The sequence below is a fragment of the Loa loa genome, assembly GCF_000183805.2.
Source record: "Loa loa unplaced genomic scaffold supercont3.30, whole genome shotgun sequence".
NCBI classification, from domain to species: Eukaryota; Metazoa; Nematoda; class Chromadorea; order Rhabditida; family Onchocercidae; genus Loa; species Loa loa.
In genome coordinates this window covers 35678-49306 of record NW_018108210.1, presented here as the reverse complement: position 1 = coordinate 49306, position 13629 = coordinate 35678, and the positions used below count along the sequence as shown (strand labels likewise).

Here is a 13629-nt window from a genome sequence, read left to right as displayed (position 1 = left end):
TATATATATATATATATATATATATATATGTATATATATATAACGGCTATTCTATACCACAAATAACCAAAAAATTACAATGTTTATAAGTTTTTTAAAAAATAAAATATCTGAAAAGAAGGAATGACTCACACCAACGCTTGCATCTTCTCGTACTTTTACTTCAACCCATGTTCTGTGCACAATTAATCGATCAATCTGAATTTGAGAAATACAGTCTTGACAAAAAGAACCTAAAAATCCGACATTTTCAATAGTACAAATCAAGCAACAGTATCTATACTGAACAACCAAATTATATAAATCCTGACCAAATAGACCACTTACAGTGCCTTTCTCCAAATATTCAGTGTAAAATTCCTTCCAAGATATTTCTTTACCTTTGTTCGCCAACAGGAAAAGTGCAGCAAATGCCGCTATGGCTGCTAAGACAGCTGATAATCTGAATAAATTTTAAATCTGCTTAGAACAAATTGTAAACAATGATGAGTAAGCATAAGTAATTTACATATTGTTAAATAGGAAACTTTAATAAGCAGATTAAAACCAACGGCGGCATCGGTATGTCCGGGAAACCAGGAGGACGTTTGCCCCGACTTGGATTTTCAGACGGTTGGTTGTCACTGTTTTCTTTACGAGAAGATTCACTGGCTTGTTTATCGTTTTTTTCCTTAGTGATTTTTCTTGCTGTTTTCAAATTTTTTTCGACTAAAATCAAAACTTATTAAATAGGTGCCGGAGGTTAATGCATATCACCAGGACAAATTAACAAGTAATAAATGGTTATTCATACTGCTGAAAATAGCCGAACATGCAAGAAATAAACCTGACCAGAATTACTAAGTAGTCTTACTGGGCTAGTGTTCACAAATCAAGACTACAGGAGGCATATGTTGCAGTTTCCGCAAGTAGCGAAACTATTTCAAAAATGGATGACAAATAAAAACAACGAAATCTAAACAATTGTTTTGGTTGCTCAAAACAAGTAATCATATGTTGAGTATATTTTTTTTAATTTGTAAAAAACAAAACTAAATTAAAACCGGAAAATAAGTGAACGAAATGTAGCGGTAAACATGGCGATGTCCACATGAAGCTAGACTGCAGAGATGTCACGCCATCATTAACCTCATATAATAGTGATTTTTAAATAGCGTTGTAATGATTGATTCGCTCATTGGAAAAATAATTGGTAATTCAAAGCTTATGAGAGTTGATGAACAACTAAATAATTTCGTAAATAAGTGATTCGTCTCAATGATTTCCATAACGATGCGCAAAACAGAATTCGAGAAATTTCAAAACATCTGACTCAAAAACAGCCCACTTACCAAATTACCGACTGAGAAAGCAAAAAGAATTACATAACCCACCTAAGTCAGCTAGCAAATATTATTTTTTCTAACCTTCCATAAATAGAACAGCTTCAAGTTTTGAAGGGTAAAATAAAAAAATGTAAATATGCATATATACATAAATATGCATATATACACCACAGAGGTATTCAACTGAAAAAAAAGTATTCATTGGCCTAGAACTTCTAATTCATGATTAATATATGTCTTGTCATACTTTGAGAAAAGATTCTAAACATAATACATTGGTCTAATAAATCGTCTATGAGTTTTTTCCTTGCAAAGCGAACGTATTGTAATGACTTCAAAACCACATTCCATTCCCAGGTCTGAGATCTGTTTTGCAGCAATGAGAAAATCGAAACTTCCGGAACGATAGTATCCTTCAAAATTATTCTTTAATATATCTGACAATTATCAATTTCAAAGTTTATAAATTCAAAACGAATAAGTACGGAAACGATCAAAATCAAGAGAATTCAATTTAATTGGCAAATGAATTTTCAGTTGTTTACATTGTAATCTCACTTACTATTTAAATGCGCAATCTGCGACACGAAAGAAATGATTGTTAAATAAGTAAAAGCGCAAACCTTCTGAAACGGAGTACTAGTAAGTGATGCTTTCAGCTGTGCACATCCATTCTCATGGACTTTACATCGCAGTCGATTTAGCGTATCAATAAGGCGACGCTCCAAACGTATCATATCTAAACCAGTAAGTAATTGGGTTAATTTTCACTGCAAATGATAGTAATATGGAAGATTTTATGGCCAAATAATCCCATAGTAAGGATAACCACCAGCCTTGGACAGCCAGTACCTAACACTTCTAATCATCCTCCCCTATTCGCTCTGTCCGATCCATCAAATTGCGAATTGTGCGGTTCGTCCGAAATGAACATATGCTGCAATTATGGGCGCAGTTTTGTTTATTTTTGCGGAATGCCGGGTGTTACTGGTAGGTTGTATAGGAAGTTAGTTGTAAGAAGCAGATTTTACTAGCAGGTTTTGCAAGTTATCACTCTGGATGGACTGATTCCTTCCTCGTAATTGTAATCGGCACACTGGACTGGATAGATTGATATCAATGAATGAATTGGAAAAGGAATAATCATTGCAAGCAGTAGATCATCCTCATCCATTTAATAATGCTAATTTTTGCTCGATATTCTTTCATCCTGACGCACTTCATTTTGCACTTGAGGATTATTGTTGTAAATTAGAAACAATTACTTCAAAACATGGTGGAAATTGACTGATGTCATCGTAACAAAAATGTCAGTCAACTATTTTCGAGACATGCAGCCAGCAAGTGCTATTGTAGTGGATCGCAGATTTGGGTCAAATGGTTTGCTTTATCTTCAGTATTCTTTCAAAAAACGCCACTTCTGAATTTTGACGCATGAACGAATACAGAATCGCTTTTCAATTTTGAGAGCACATCATGACTAATATAAAAAATAAGTCTTGACCAAAATAAAATGAGTTCTGGTCGGCACTTAATCTTTCCTGGAAACTTCATTAATTTCCATCCTTATTCTATGGTTCTTCACGTTTGCAGTTAGTCTGTAGCATGTTCCGTTAGATCAAATTGGATGTATTTCAAATTCTGAATTTCTTAATTCTTAGCCATTCTTCAAAGCAGCATTTTCATATTTTCGGTAAATTTATTCTTTTTTGTTGTTGAGCATCATTTCCTGGTTCTTTTGGAGATGATCAGTTGGTAGATCCATTCTCGACAAATACGCCTTTTGGACCTGTTTCTACAGTACCAGCAACACTTTCCAAACCACCTACTGAAAACGCATTATCGCCACGAAAACCGTATGATCCTTTGGCTGGCGCATCTATTGGCATCACTGAGTATTATATTAGAATAAATTTTGAAAATTTTTAACTTTTCTTATCGGAATAAATTTTGAAGACCTTTAGTAGCTAAAAAAATATTAAAAAAGATTAATATCTTTTTGCATTACATAAAGATATCATTAATTTCTCACAAATTTATTTCAGTTTGGTTGCGAAAATATTCATAAGTCATCCATGTACAGTTTTGAGACGGCAGTGTCAAGTTCATCAATTTGCCAGATCACTTCATCTTACGCCTTTTACTTTAATCCCTGTCGTTTATAAAATAGTTAGCTGTGAGGTTAGTGAAAACTTGATGAGGTTAATGAAACACGTTATCTATTTCTCAAACCATCTCTTATAATGCATTGATATTGGTAGTGTTGTAGTTTTTGTTTTCCAGCAAGTAGAAGCATTCATGCATTTTTTTACTTAAAATTACTAAAAAAAATTAGAATTTGATAATCACTCTTAAGCCCGGAACGTTGTAAATTCAGGGACTTCTAACTTTATGGAAGGGTGCTGTTGGTTCAGGTGTTCTTTGGGGTTTATCTATTGTTGGCGAAATATTGCTTGCCGATATATTTGGTCTTCCACGGTTTGTTTTTATCTTAGTGAGACTTGCTTTTTAATATTTCATCCTGATATTAATCGTCTGGTGAAACTTCGAGTAATTTCAGGCATTATATAAAGCAAGGAAGCGTTAAGAAGTATTGTCACCACCTTATTTTAAAAGCGTAAGTGCTCGCCTTATACTTTGATGTCAGTTCTCCTGTTTGAATAATACCTTGAAGCGATATTTACTTTTTTCAGTTCAACTACAGTTTGCATAACTCCATTTATTGTGTCAACTTTCATCGAAACTGTCAGGGTAAGTAAATTGATTTTAGTAGGGAAAGCTTGAGGAGGAAGTTTTTGATCACTAATATAGTTTTGAGAGGAATGGAGGATGTGACATGTGTATCTTAAATTTTCAAAATTTTGCAGGGAAAAAAATTATGTCAGCATTTGTTTAATGGATATAGTGACAAACCTGTTTTACAGTTCAGATTTTCGAATTCTGGCAACAATATTGGATGATTAAGTAGAAATGTATCTTCATTCTTTTTTGTCTGCGTGACAGGTGATGGAAATCGCATTTTGGACTGCCTGATTGAAATCAATAAAGTCACGATGTAAAAGTAACTTTGTAGAGCGAAAGTGGTCGCTGTGATGAGTTCCATATAATGGATATAGTGACAAATGGAATAAGTCGTTTGCGACTTGACTTTATTGGGCCAAGAGATAACAGTAAACGTTTCTCGTTATTATACCTTTTAATACCGACGACTTGTTTATTCACGTCGCACTATTTGATAACGATCAGTATCTATGACTGGATATACGTTTTGGCCAGACGATATGTTGTAAGTGCATTCTGTGCTTCGATTTCTTACATTTCATTTGGTGCAAGAATTAAGTTCAATTCATATTTTCCAGTTTATAAATTTAGAGAAAGGGACTAGAATACATTGCATGCACGGCGAATTATTTTAGAATCGCAAACCGTTGTATGAGAAGACTGTTTTTGATCATCATTTTCCGCAGATATTTGCAACCTTGACATCACAAATGCTTGCTGATTTTGTCTTATACCCATTCGAAACAGTAGTTCACCGTCTTTATATTCAAGGTAAAATTCCGAGCACTTCATAAAAAGAGCATAATCATTTCAAAATCTGATTCAAGGTCTTACTTTGTTAGTTTTGAGTAAGTTCCAGGAATCATTGAAGTTAAAATTTTAGGAACACGAACATTAATAGATAATCTAGATAATGGTGTCACGGCTATCTCAATATTGGCAAAATATGTTGGATTTTTTGATTGTTTGAGGACAGTCATAAATCGAGAAGGCTTCTGGTCTCTTTATGCGGTAAGTCCAATTTGGATAACTTCATCCTGTTGTTGTTATAAGCTTCATTTTGAAATGATTGACCTTAAATTTACCTGACAAACTGAGGAAGCATTCCAGACACTAGTATTCTGCAGTTCTTTGTGGCTTACCTGTCATACAGATGTACTTTTGGCTGGTTTTAAAATGTTATTTTCAATTCTTTGTGAAATATTTCCCTTGTCACTTTTAGCTTTTCCTTTCAAACTTCAGCTACGAACCATGAATTCATTAAAGATAATTTCTTTTCCTTCAGGGTGTTGGAGCACTTGGTTTACAGTTCGCTTTACATTTATGTTTGCTTCGTTTTATTCGGATAATGGTTAAATACGGGAATCGGGCGATTAATGCACAGCAACTAGAGGGTATTGCTGCGACTAGCAGTACATCATCCCATCGATTGACGCCTCTGCAATTCGCTGCATCACCTCCCGGAAATACTGCAACTGAATTATCCGCACCCCCTACAGACAGCATCCTTGTTAGTTCTGGAGCAAGGTTTGTGTGCTAGTTCTATTTTCAAAAATTTTACAAAACTCATTACGCTCTACCGCAGCAATTTTTCAAGGTTAACAGTTTGTAGAGATACGCAGCAAATAGCCATATTTATTTTTACAATGTTTTTTTTCTCACGAATCCTGCAATGTTTTGCATCATGATTTTTTTTACTGAAAATTTCTTTTAATATTTACAGTTATCCAGCTTTTGGACAAACGATCAGTACGTTTGGGCGTACTTCACCTCCACTATTTGCTTCACCTACACTATTTGCTTCTTCTGCATCAAATATTCTCGCGAATTGGCCATCTACGTTTTATCCAGAAACAAATACCAACCATTAGTTTTGAAATATACACCCTTCAGCCATGAATGCTTTTTTCATAGTGGTTTAAGATTGTTGTTACAAGCTCAGAAGTTATGGAAAGTTCAATTTTTAGACCTGTCAAGTAGCGGTTATATTATTTGTGTAGTTGTTGAAAAAAAATACCAAAAACGCGTTTTACTCGGAGTCGAAAATGGGGTAACGTCAAGGAAGCTATAATGTCCTGTTCAGTTTGGCTGAATCTAATGATTTATTGCCTAATGCATGACTGAGGCTATTTAGTGATGTTGGAATGACTTTTATAATCGAAATCGAAGTATAATTTTTTCAAATTTTAAGGCATGTCTGTGTTTTATGCAAATTTAAATTTCAGTTGGAATTTGTTTAAATTTAGAGAAATCCTATTTGAAGAAATCGTATCTTCCCATTGCTTAATTCTCTTTTTGTGACTTAAATGATTTTTATAGTTAGAATAAAATGAAAGGACGAGTGAGCTGATTAACATTTGGTTAACTAATTTACATTATCATAAAATAAACATTAATAATCGAAGATACGTTCGTGATGTTTAATAAATATCTTAAAATATTTAATACGGTAGAACGTTTTTAAGTAAATGACTTAACTACATTACTGTTGTGAAAAATTATTTCTTTTCATCGAGTCGTTTAGATTTAGAAGGTTTAGCCTTGAGTTAGGATCAAGCAGAAATTTAATTAAAGGGTACCTTGTGAGGACGTCGAATATACGTTGTGAGGACATAGTAAAAATTACTGCTTTATTGATATAATACAGAGCTGACCAGTGGGATTACTGAAGAGTAACGAGTAAGAAATCGCTTGACCGTGAGTCAACGCAATCGTAAATAATGAACTATGGAAGAGCACCAACAAAGAGGATTTATATGTCTTGAGAAGTAGGAGTGGTTTACATTAAACATTCAAGCACCGGAAACACACCAGAAACGGTACAAGCATTATAACAAGATTAGATAGGAAGATTAGCATGGGAAATTAGGTTTTAAGGAATGTAAATTACTGAATAAATGCAGTGATGAATCATTAGAAATATTCTAAGCGTTTAATGTGTAATAAATTCTCTCGGTTTTCCGACAATTACTGATGTGGATAATATTCACCGCACTCTTGCTAAAGATGAAGTTTTTGATCACTTTAAGCTGAATCGTGGTTAGTGAAGAGCAATGCGAAAACAAAAGGATATAACTTATGTTCTTTTTTCTGAATACTGGATTGCTTGAATGTTATGAAGCCCTATTCTTGAAGAAATTCTCTGCGGGGATAAAACAGCCACAGAAATGTAAACTGCGGAAATGTTACTTCTACTCATGCCCAAAGTTTATATATATGTCAATAATGTCACATCATCGACAATACATCACTATTCTGGAGAGTGGGTAACACACATCAGTCAGTCATTACTATTGTTGGTAAGTGTATTCATAAGGACTGGTCGGAAATTTGAAAAAACACTATTTAAAGGTAGCCTTTCAGCGAAATATTACTGAGAACACATTATCCTTACTGAAAAATTGAAGAGTAGTCTTAAATCTTTATGTCAACGTTTCTACCCTAAGCAGAAATCGAAGTTCACCAACCTTTTTTTTTGCTCTGTATTGGGATTTGCAAAGCATATCCAATAAAATCCATTCTGCTTATTAAATTTCACTCTGACACTGTTGCTATCTGTATAACGGTCATTTGTACTTTGTTGTTATCTGTACAATAATCATTTGTACTTTATTGTCTGCAAAACAATTACCTGAACACCTCTACTTTGTTATCTGTATAACAATCATTTGTGCTTTGTTGTCTGTACAACAGTCACCTGTCATCGTTCGCCGTAGTTAGACTTCGCAAAATGAAAGACATGTCAAGGGTCATACTCAACTTGCTGCAAACGCACTGATGGCTAAATAGGCCAGTGTAAGATAGGCAAATTCGTTGCCAAACGCAGAGTGGAAAGTCTCCATAGCCGGTATTGGTGAAGCATGGTTTTTTCTGCGGTGTCTTCTCGAGGCTGATTACGCGTTTTCTCAAAGGGATTAGAAGCGTTATGGATGATGTGTCTCCATGTCTCTTGATTCGAGAAAGAGTGGACCAGCGATGGTAGTCTACATGAATAAAGCTAAAGTATTGTTTCAGTCCCTTGTATCTTCTCTGAGGCCCTTTTGCGGAAGCCGGCATTTACTTTACCATGGAGCATAATCTTAGGGAGGCGGTGATCCTCCATTTATGGTGATATGAAGATAGTTTTCCTGTGGTGCAGACTGGTAGAGAACTTCTATCTTCAAGATTGACTTCTAGTTCAAAAGCTTGCAAGATGTGCAAAGCAAGATGTTGAGCGTTGCAGAGTTGTTTCTGTGTAAGTAACGAAGGCGGCATCATATCGGCAAAAAGCTAGGTCTCGAAAGTGATGGTTTAAGATCTTATATAGACTTCCAGTCGCCTTAGACTGAACAGTTTCCCATCGATACGATATCGGTTGTAAATGCCATTTTCTTTATCGAGTCTGCTGTGGCTCTTTGAAACATCATGCTGAAGTAGATTATGAAGAGAGTTGATACAAGAACGCAACTTGTTTCACCGCATTGATTATCATAACAGCTTTGAGAGTGCATTGCTATATCTGACTTCGCCGTATTAATTCTCATGTAATAGCATGATCATTTTCAGGAAGTTCGGAGGACATCCCAGTCCTTCCAAGATCTGCCACAGACCTTTTTTGCTCACAGTGTTAAAAGCTTTGATGAAGTCTGCGGAGATTATTTAGAGTCCTTTGTTCTCCCTGCATTTCTCTTGCAGTTGTCGAACAAATACCATAATCTGGGGTACTCCTATTTGGCTTTGAAGCCGCTTTGGTTTTCACGTAGTCCTTCTGAGATAGCGGATACTAATCTGTTCAGAAGTATTCTTGCAAGGATTTGACCGCAATATAAAGCAAAATAATTCCTCTGTTATTTGACAGTCCGATTTTCCTCCTTCTTATACAGGTGATAGTGTAAATCACGAAGATCTGGTCTGGTGGTAATTCGCCTTTTTCCCAACGTCACACAACGAGCTCGTGAAAAATAGCATGTGCTTGATCTCCATACTTTCCAACCTCAGGTGGGACACCATCAATCTCAACTGCCTTTCCAGTTCTCACCTGTTGTATGCCTAAAACAAGTGATTGATACACGTGTTTATATAGTAGGAGTGGCATACAATGTTCCCATCAAGTACATATTTACCCTTCAATAGACCGGAAGATTTCAACAGAGGAGCTTTGTTGGTTATAGTAATTCGGCATGGGAATATAAACTTGGTTAATATATTAGAACATCTTTAACAAGAAATGTTGTCTGCACCACAAAAGGTTTTGTGTCTATAACCTAGACATTGTAGTTAAAACAGCGAAACAAATCAGTGGAGATCGTCAAAAAATTAAACATTGAAAATAAATTTGATTATCAGTTTAGAAGATGAAAGCTGGAAAGAAGAAACATTACTTTAAGACTATCTAAAGAATTATTTAAAATTACTTGCTGTAAGATATTTTAAGGGAACCCACTTTAAGTTACCTTACTTTACTTGGTTTAAGAAAACATTACTTACTTTAATATGGGAACACTTATATTATTGTTTTTGCAGTGAATTCAATCATTAAAAAATATTCAAATCAAATCATTTTGAACCGCAATTAAACCGTTTTCATATTGTTATAAGCTTACATTGAGAAAGTTTCGATCTGATGAAAATCCTTTGGCTTTTCCCGACAGAGCCCTCGGTAAAAACCGAAATACTTTTAATATAAAAATAATGTCAAATAATGTATAGATGTACAATTCAACTCGTATTGTGAGGGGTTGTAAATCAACTCAACATGAGTTGATTTACAACCCCTCACAATACGATTTACTCACGTTGATTATTGTCGCGAATTTCAATATCGCGAAGTTCCAAATAAATAATAAAATAATTTTCTTATTCAAATTGTAAATGAATGTTAACAACACTTACACAATTTTTTCCTCATGCTTAAAACATGAGTCAGCTATCAAACCTACTAAAAGAATTTTTCCCTTTGATGTTGAGATTTGTTCACATATGGTAACTGATTTGTAAAGGCTTTATCCCATGCAAAATCTTTTATACAATGGTGAGAAAGCTGTACATCTGATAAAATAATTTCTATGCAATTTTTTCTAAATAAAACTGTTCTTATATGTAAATTTCTCTTGCACCCGTGAGAATACTTGATATATAATGATTGTTCCTCTTTACACACCCGATATATAAACCCTAAGAATCTCTAACAAGGTTAATGATGAAAATTTTTCTCCACGTCGCAACTCAACGCTACTCAATACAATCCGGACTGATTTCCTCTCTAATTTTCGAATCTTCAATATTTCTCCCGTTGTTCTATATTACTTCATTCTACTACAAACAGAATTACTTCAAACCTGGTTTTATTGTATTTGTTATTTGTACAACAATAAAGGATAACTATTATAATCCTCGAACACATCACCAATCGGTATTCAGTAAGTCACAATTTTTATAAAGAATAACTGCTTTACGACTAACAAGAACAGATACCTCATCTTCTCACTCTTTTAAGATTTTCTTCCACGACAATTATCAAGTACATACACAATGTCGGTATATTGTAAAGAATCTCAAGTCAATGACGACATATCGTAAAGAACTTCAGGTCATCTTGGAATCAATCAATTCTAACTTCCTAGATTGTTGTAAACAAATTCCCACTATATAAGGGATATCAAGAAGCACGGGAGATTACACATAAGTCATCCCATACAAGTCATTCTGCGTGGTTATTCTACAAGAGGTCATCCTACAATTCAGAGTTTCTACAATTCAGTAGTATTTAATATTCTCTGGAAAACTCTCTTGTAATGTATCATACCTTTCCGTCTATTAATAAACCGTAGTCAACCCGTATTCGACTGAGCTTACATCAAAAATTCCCAAAACTTTTAAAACAGACCTTTGGATTACACGGTTGGCATTGAAAAGAGTTTGGAAATCTTCGGACCAGACTGATTCAAGAGGCTGGCGGTTTTGTCAGTGAGAAGCGTTTGGCCATCTGCGCTGGTTGGAGAATTTTGAGCGTGGTGTATGGGTCTATACGCAGCTTTCACAACCGCATAGAATCCTCTGCGGTTACCCGAATCTGCGCACAGTTGAATTTTTCTGCTAGGCTGATTCATCATTTGTTCTGGATGTCTCGAAGTTTCTGCTGGAGCTTATTTGCATGCAAGGCGAAAAAGGTTCGAATTTCTTATATGGCAAGATGGCTTAGTGAAGTGTGCTTTGTGAGCAGTTTTCTTTGTCAGTTTCTGGATCTCTTGACTGTTTTCATTAAACCAAACATTGTTTCTCTTAAAGAAGAATCCCAAGGATTCCACGGAAGGCTGAAGATGTTTTTAATATGTTGCCAAAGGCTTCAGGAGAGGAATCTGTGGGATGGTCTCAAAGTCTTGTTTGAAGGTTTAGCTGGGAATTGTGTTTCACTGTAGCCGTTGATAACCATTAATAACTTTTCCATGATAACTTCGAGCCTCCTATTTGGGATTTCGCCCTCCTCAGGTTTACATTTAAAGTACGCAAGGTTTTCTTGACATTCTACACTAAGCATCACTCGGGTTTGTCTCTCCCTCCTCTCTCTCTCTCTCTCTGGCGCACTAAGATAGTCTATAAGGTGCTATTGCTTGGATCGAGGACGCATCCGGGTTTTTTTAAGCTGTTTTTGCTGAAAGATAGTAGTTGTGATGGTGAATTGCTGCTCTGCACCACAAAGGCAGTTTCCAACATCATGCTTGCCTAATATCCCTTTCTACGTTTCGGAGCTTTTTCCAGCTCTGGCGTTGAAGTCACTAAGGATTATGATTTAATCCTTTGCAGATGAAACGACGTAGATCGGTGTAGAATTTATCTTTTGCATAGGTTAGCTTGCAGAGCTGGAACAGATATGCTGAAGAGAACAACTTGTTACTTGTTGTGCACTAGTGAGAAGAATGACCTACCGGCATTTTCATGAAGTTTTTAACTATGAAGCCAACTCCTGGAAGGTGACTTTCGGTTTTAGGTTTTCCTACCAACAGAGTGTATAGCGCACCACGTTCTTTGGAGCTGCCGTCCTTATGAAGACGAACTTTGCTGAGCAGCAGTTGTCAAATTACTGAAATTAAAATTATGTTAAAATATTAGCTAGACAGGATGATGGAGTCCTGCAAGTAAATTGAAGATGAGGAGGGATATAAGCTAACCATGGAGGGACGTCATAAAGAGATTTTAGTACTTAAGCGCGATTGCATTATGAACTATGCAAAGAAGAACCATATCTCAATGATAACTCCCATTACCCCAAAGCTCCTCCTATAATCCTACAGAGTCAATTTGTTTGCAATAGACACGCATTACACTTCCTCTACGTTTATCTCCCACCATTGCGGTCACCAAACTAAACTATCCCTTCCTTCCAGCCTTTACAATTTGACATCTTTTTTTACAGCATATCCCAGCCCAGCGAAGGATGAACCTTTATATTTCACTTATTACGAAACTTATTAACAAAGCGAAATCGGTTGTTGCATAAAGATAACAAGGGATTTGTTAGTTAAAATTGGTCATATTGCTTGTTTATTGTATAACTTTTTTTTTACTGCTTAACAATTTACCGTGTGCTTTATACTTTTTTTTTCTTACTATTGTTAAGTGAGAATACTATGTAAAATATTAAAGTATGCGTGAAATATTGTAAAATAATATGTGTAAAATAATCCGACAAACCTATATCGCCGACAACGAATTCAGTGAAATAGAAGGGCTTTCTCGACAGCAGTGTTGAATCGTGATAGTCGTAGGCAATCAGGGCAAAATGACGCTGAGGACGTCCACTATCACCTACCGTTTCGTCCCTCTTCTGTCGCTACAGAGCTTTACAAAAGTAAAGTTGTATCCTTCAAGCAGCACAGAGGATTTTTCACAGCGTGCGCGGAACTTGTCGGTAAAAACCGAAATATTTTTAGTTTTGTGAGATGTGTAGCTTGACTCGTATTATAAAATGTTGCAAATTAGCTCATGTTGATAATCAAGTTCATATGCGATGTCGATATATTGTAAAGAATCTCTAGTCAATGTCAGCATATTACAAAGAATCTCAGGCAGCATATTGCAAAGAATCTCAGGTCGTCTTGGGACAATCAGGTCAACCTCTTGGATTGTTGTAAACAAACTTCCACTACAAAAGGGATTTGGACAGGTAGCAGTCAAGGAGTTTCTATAATTCAGTTCTTCAGTCAGTCACTCATGCAATAGTATACACCAAATCATTGAAAAAACTGTGCGCTCCCAATTAATCAATCAATTCAACCAACTTGGTAACCAACTTTGTATTTAATATTCTCTGGAAATTTCCTTGTAACGTATAATACTTCTCCATCTATCAATAAACCGTCGTCAATCAATGTTCGACTGTCCCTGCACACTAAAATTTCCAAAATTTTCACACAAAATCCCCAACACATGTTAGCATGCATAAACTGCATTAAGCTGCGCGTAATAAGTTTCATGTGCTGCGAATATCTATATTGTGAATAGTTGCAGAGGAGAAAAAAGAGAAAGGTAGAAATATTCTACGATG

At 35.5% G+C, this 13629-nt stretch overlaps 4 protein-coding genes across 4 annotated transcripts in view; 1 reads left to right on the top strand and 3 right to left on the bottom strand.

The window, feature by feature from the left end:
- The window catches only part of LOAG_16942 (hypothetical protein), a gene marked incomplete at its 5' end in the record, with an annotated part of 6822 nt that extends 4760 nt beyond the window's left edge, over window positions 1-2062 (bottom strand). Inside the window, 5 exons of the mRNA XM_020449596.1 lie at window positions 133-198; window positions 328-442; window positions 552-708; window positions 1600-1738; window positions 1949-2062. Of these exons, the coding sequence (XP_020306841.1) occupies window positions 133-198; window positions 328-442; window positions 552-708; window positions 1600-1738; window positions 1949-2062 (591 nt within the window). The remainder of the gene's footprint in view (window positions 1-132; window positions 199-327; window positions 443-551; window positions 709-1599; window positions 1739-1948) is intronic.
- A 570-nt stretch (window positions 2063-2632) lies between these two features.
- LOAG_07953 (hypothetical protein) lies at window positions 2633-6352 on the top strand (the record flags this gene model as incomplete). The annotated part of the gene is made up of 11 exons (XM_020447580.1): window positions 2633-2705; window positions 3046-3220; window positions 3371-3506; window positions 3703-3803; window positions 3886-3942; window positions 4019-4076; window positions 4399-4611; window positions 4742-4877; window positions 4990-5117; window positions 5392-5633; window positions 5830-6352. The coding sequence occupies 11 exons, from the start codon at window positions 2633-2635 to the stop codon at window positions 5975-5977; spliced, it is 1467 nt and encodes a 488-aa protein (XP_020302205.1). The 3' UTR covers window positions 5978-6352.
- A 1220-nt stretch (window positions 6353-7572) lies between these two features.
- LOAG_07952 (hypothetical protein) lies at window positions 7573-8575 on the bottom strand. The gene has a single exon (XM_020447579.1). The coding sequence runs from the start codon at window positions 8160-8162 to the stop codon at window positions 7800-7802; it is 363 nt and encodes a 120-aa protein (XP_020302204.1). The 5' UTR covers window positions 8163-8575; the 3' UTR covers window positions 7573-7799.
- An 887-nt stretch (window positions 8576-9462) lies between these two features.
- Window positions 9463-11194, bottom strand: LOAG_07951 (hypothetical protein; the record flags this gene model as incomplete). Its single annotated transcript, XM_003143483.1, has 3 exons — window positions 9463-9477; window positions 10259-10382; window positions 10983-11194. The coding sequence occupies 3 exons, from the start codon at window positions 11192-11194 to the stop codon at window positions 9463-9465; spliced, it is 351 nt and encodes a 116-aa protein (XP_003143531.1).
- Between the last annotated feature and the right edge of the window lie 2435 nt (window positions 11195-13629).

Coding starts and splice junctions, on each gene's coding strand:
- LOAG_07952 (XM_020447579.1), bottom strand. CDS start 8,162: ATGCCGGCTTCCGCAAAAGGGCCTCAGAGAAGATACAAGGGACTGAAA.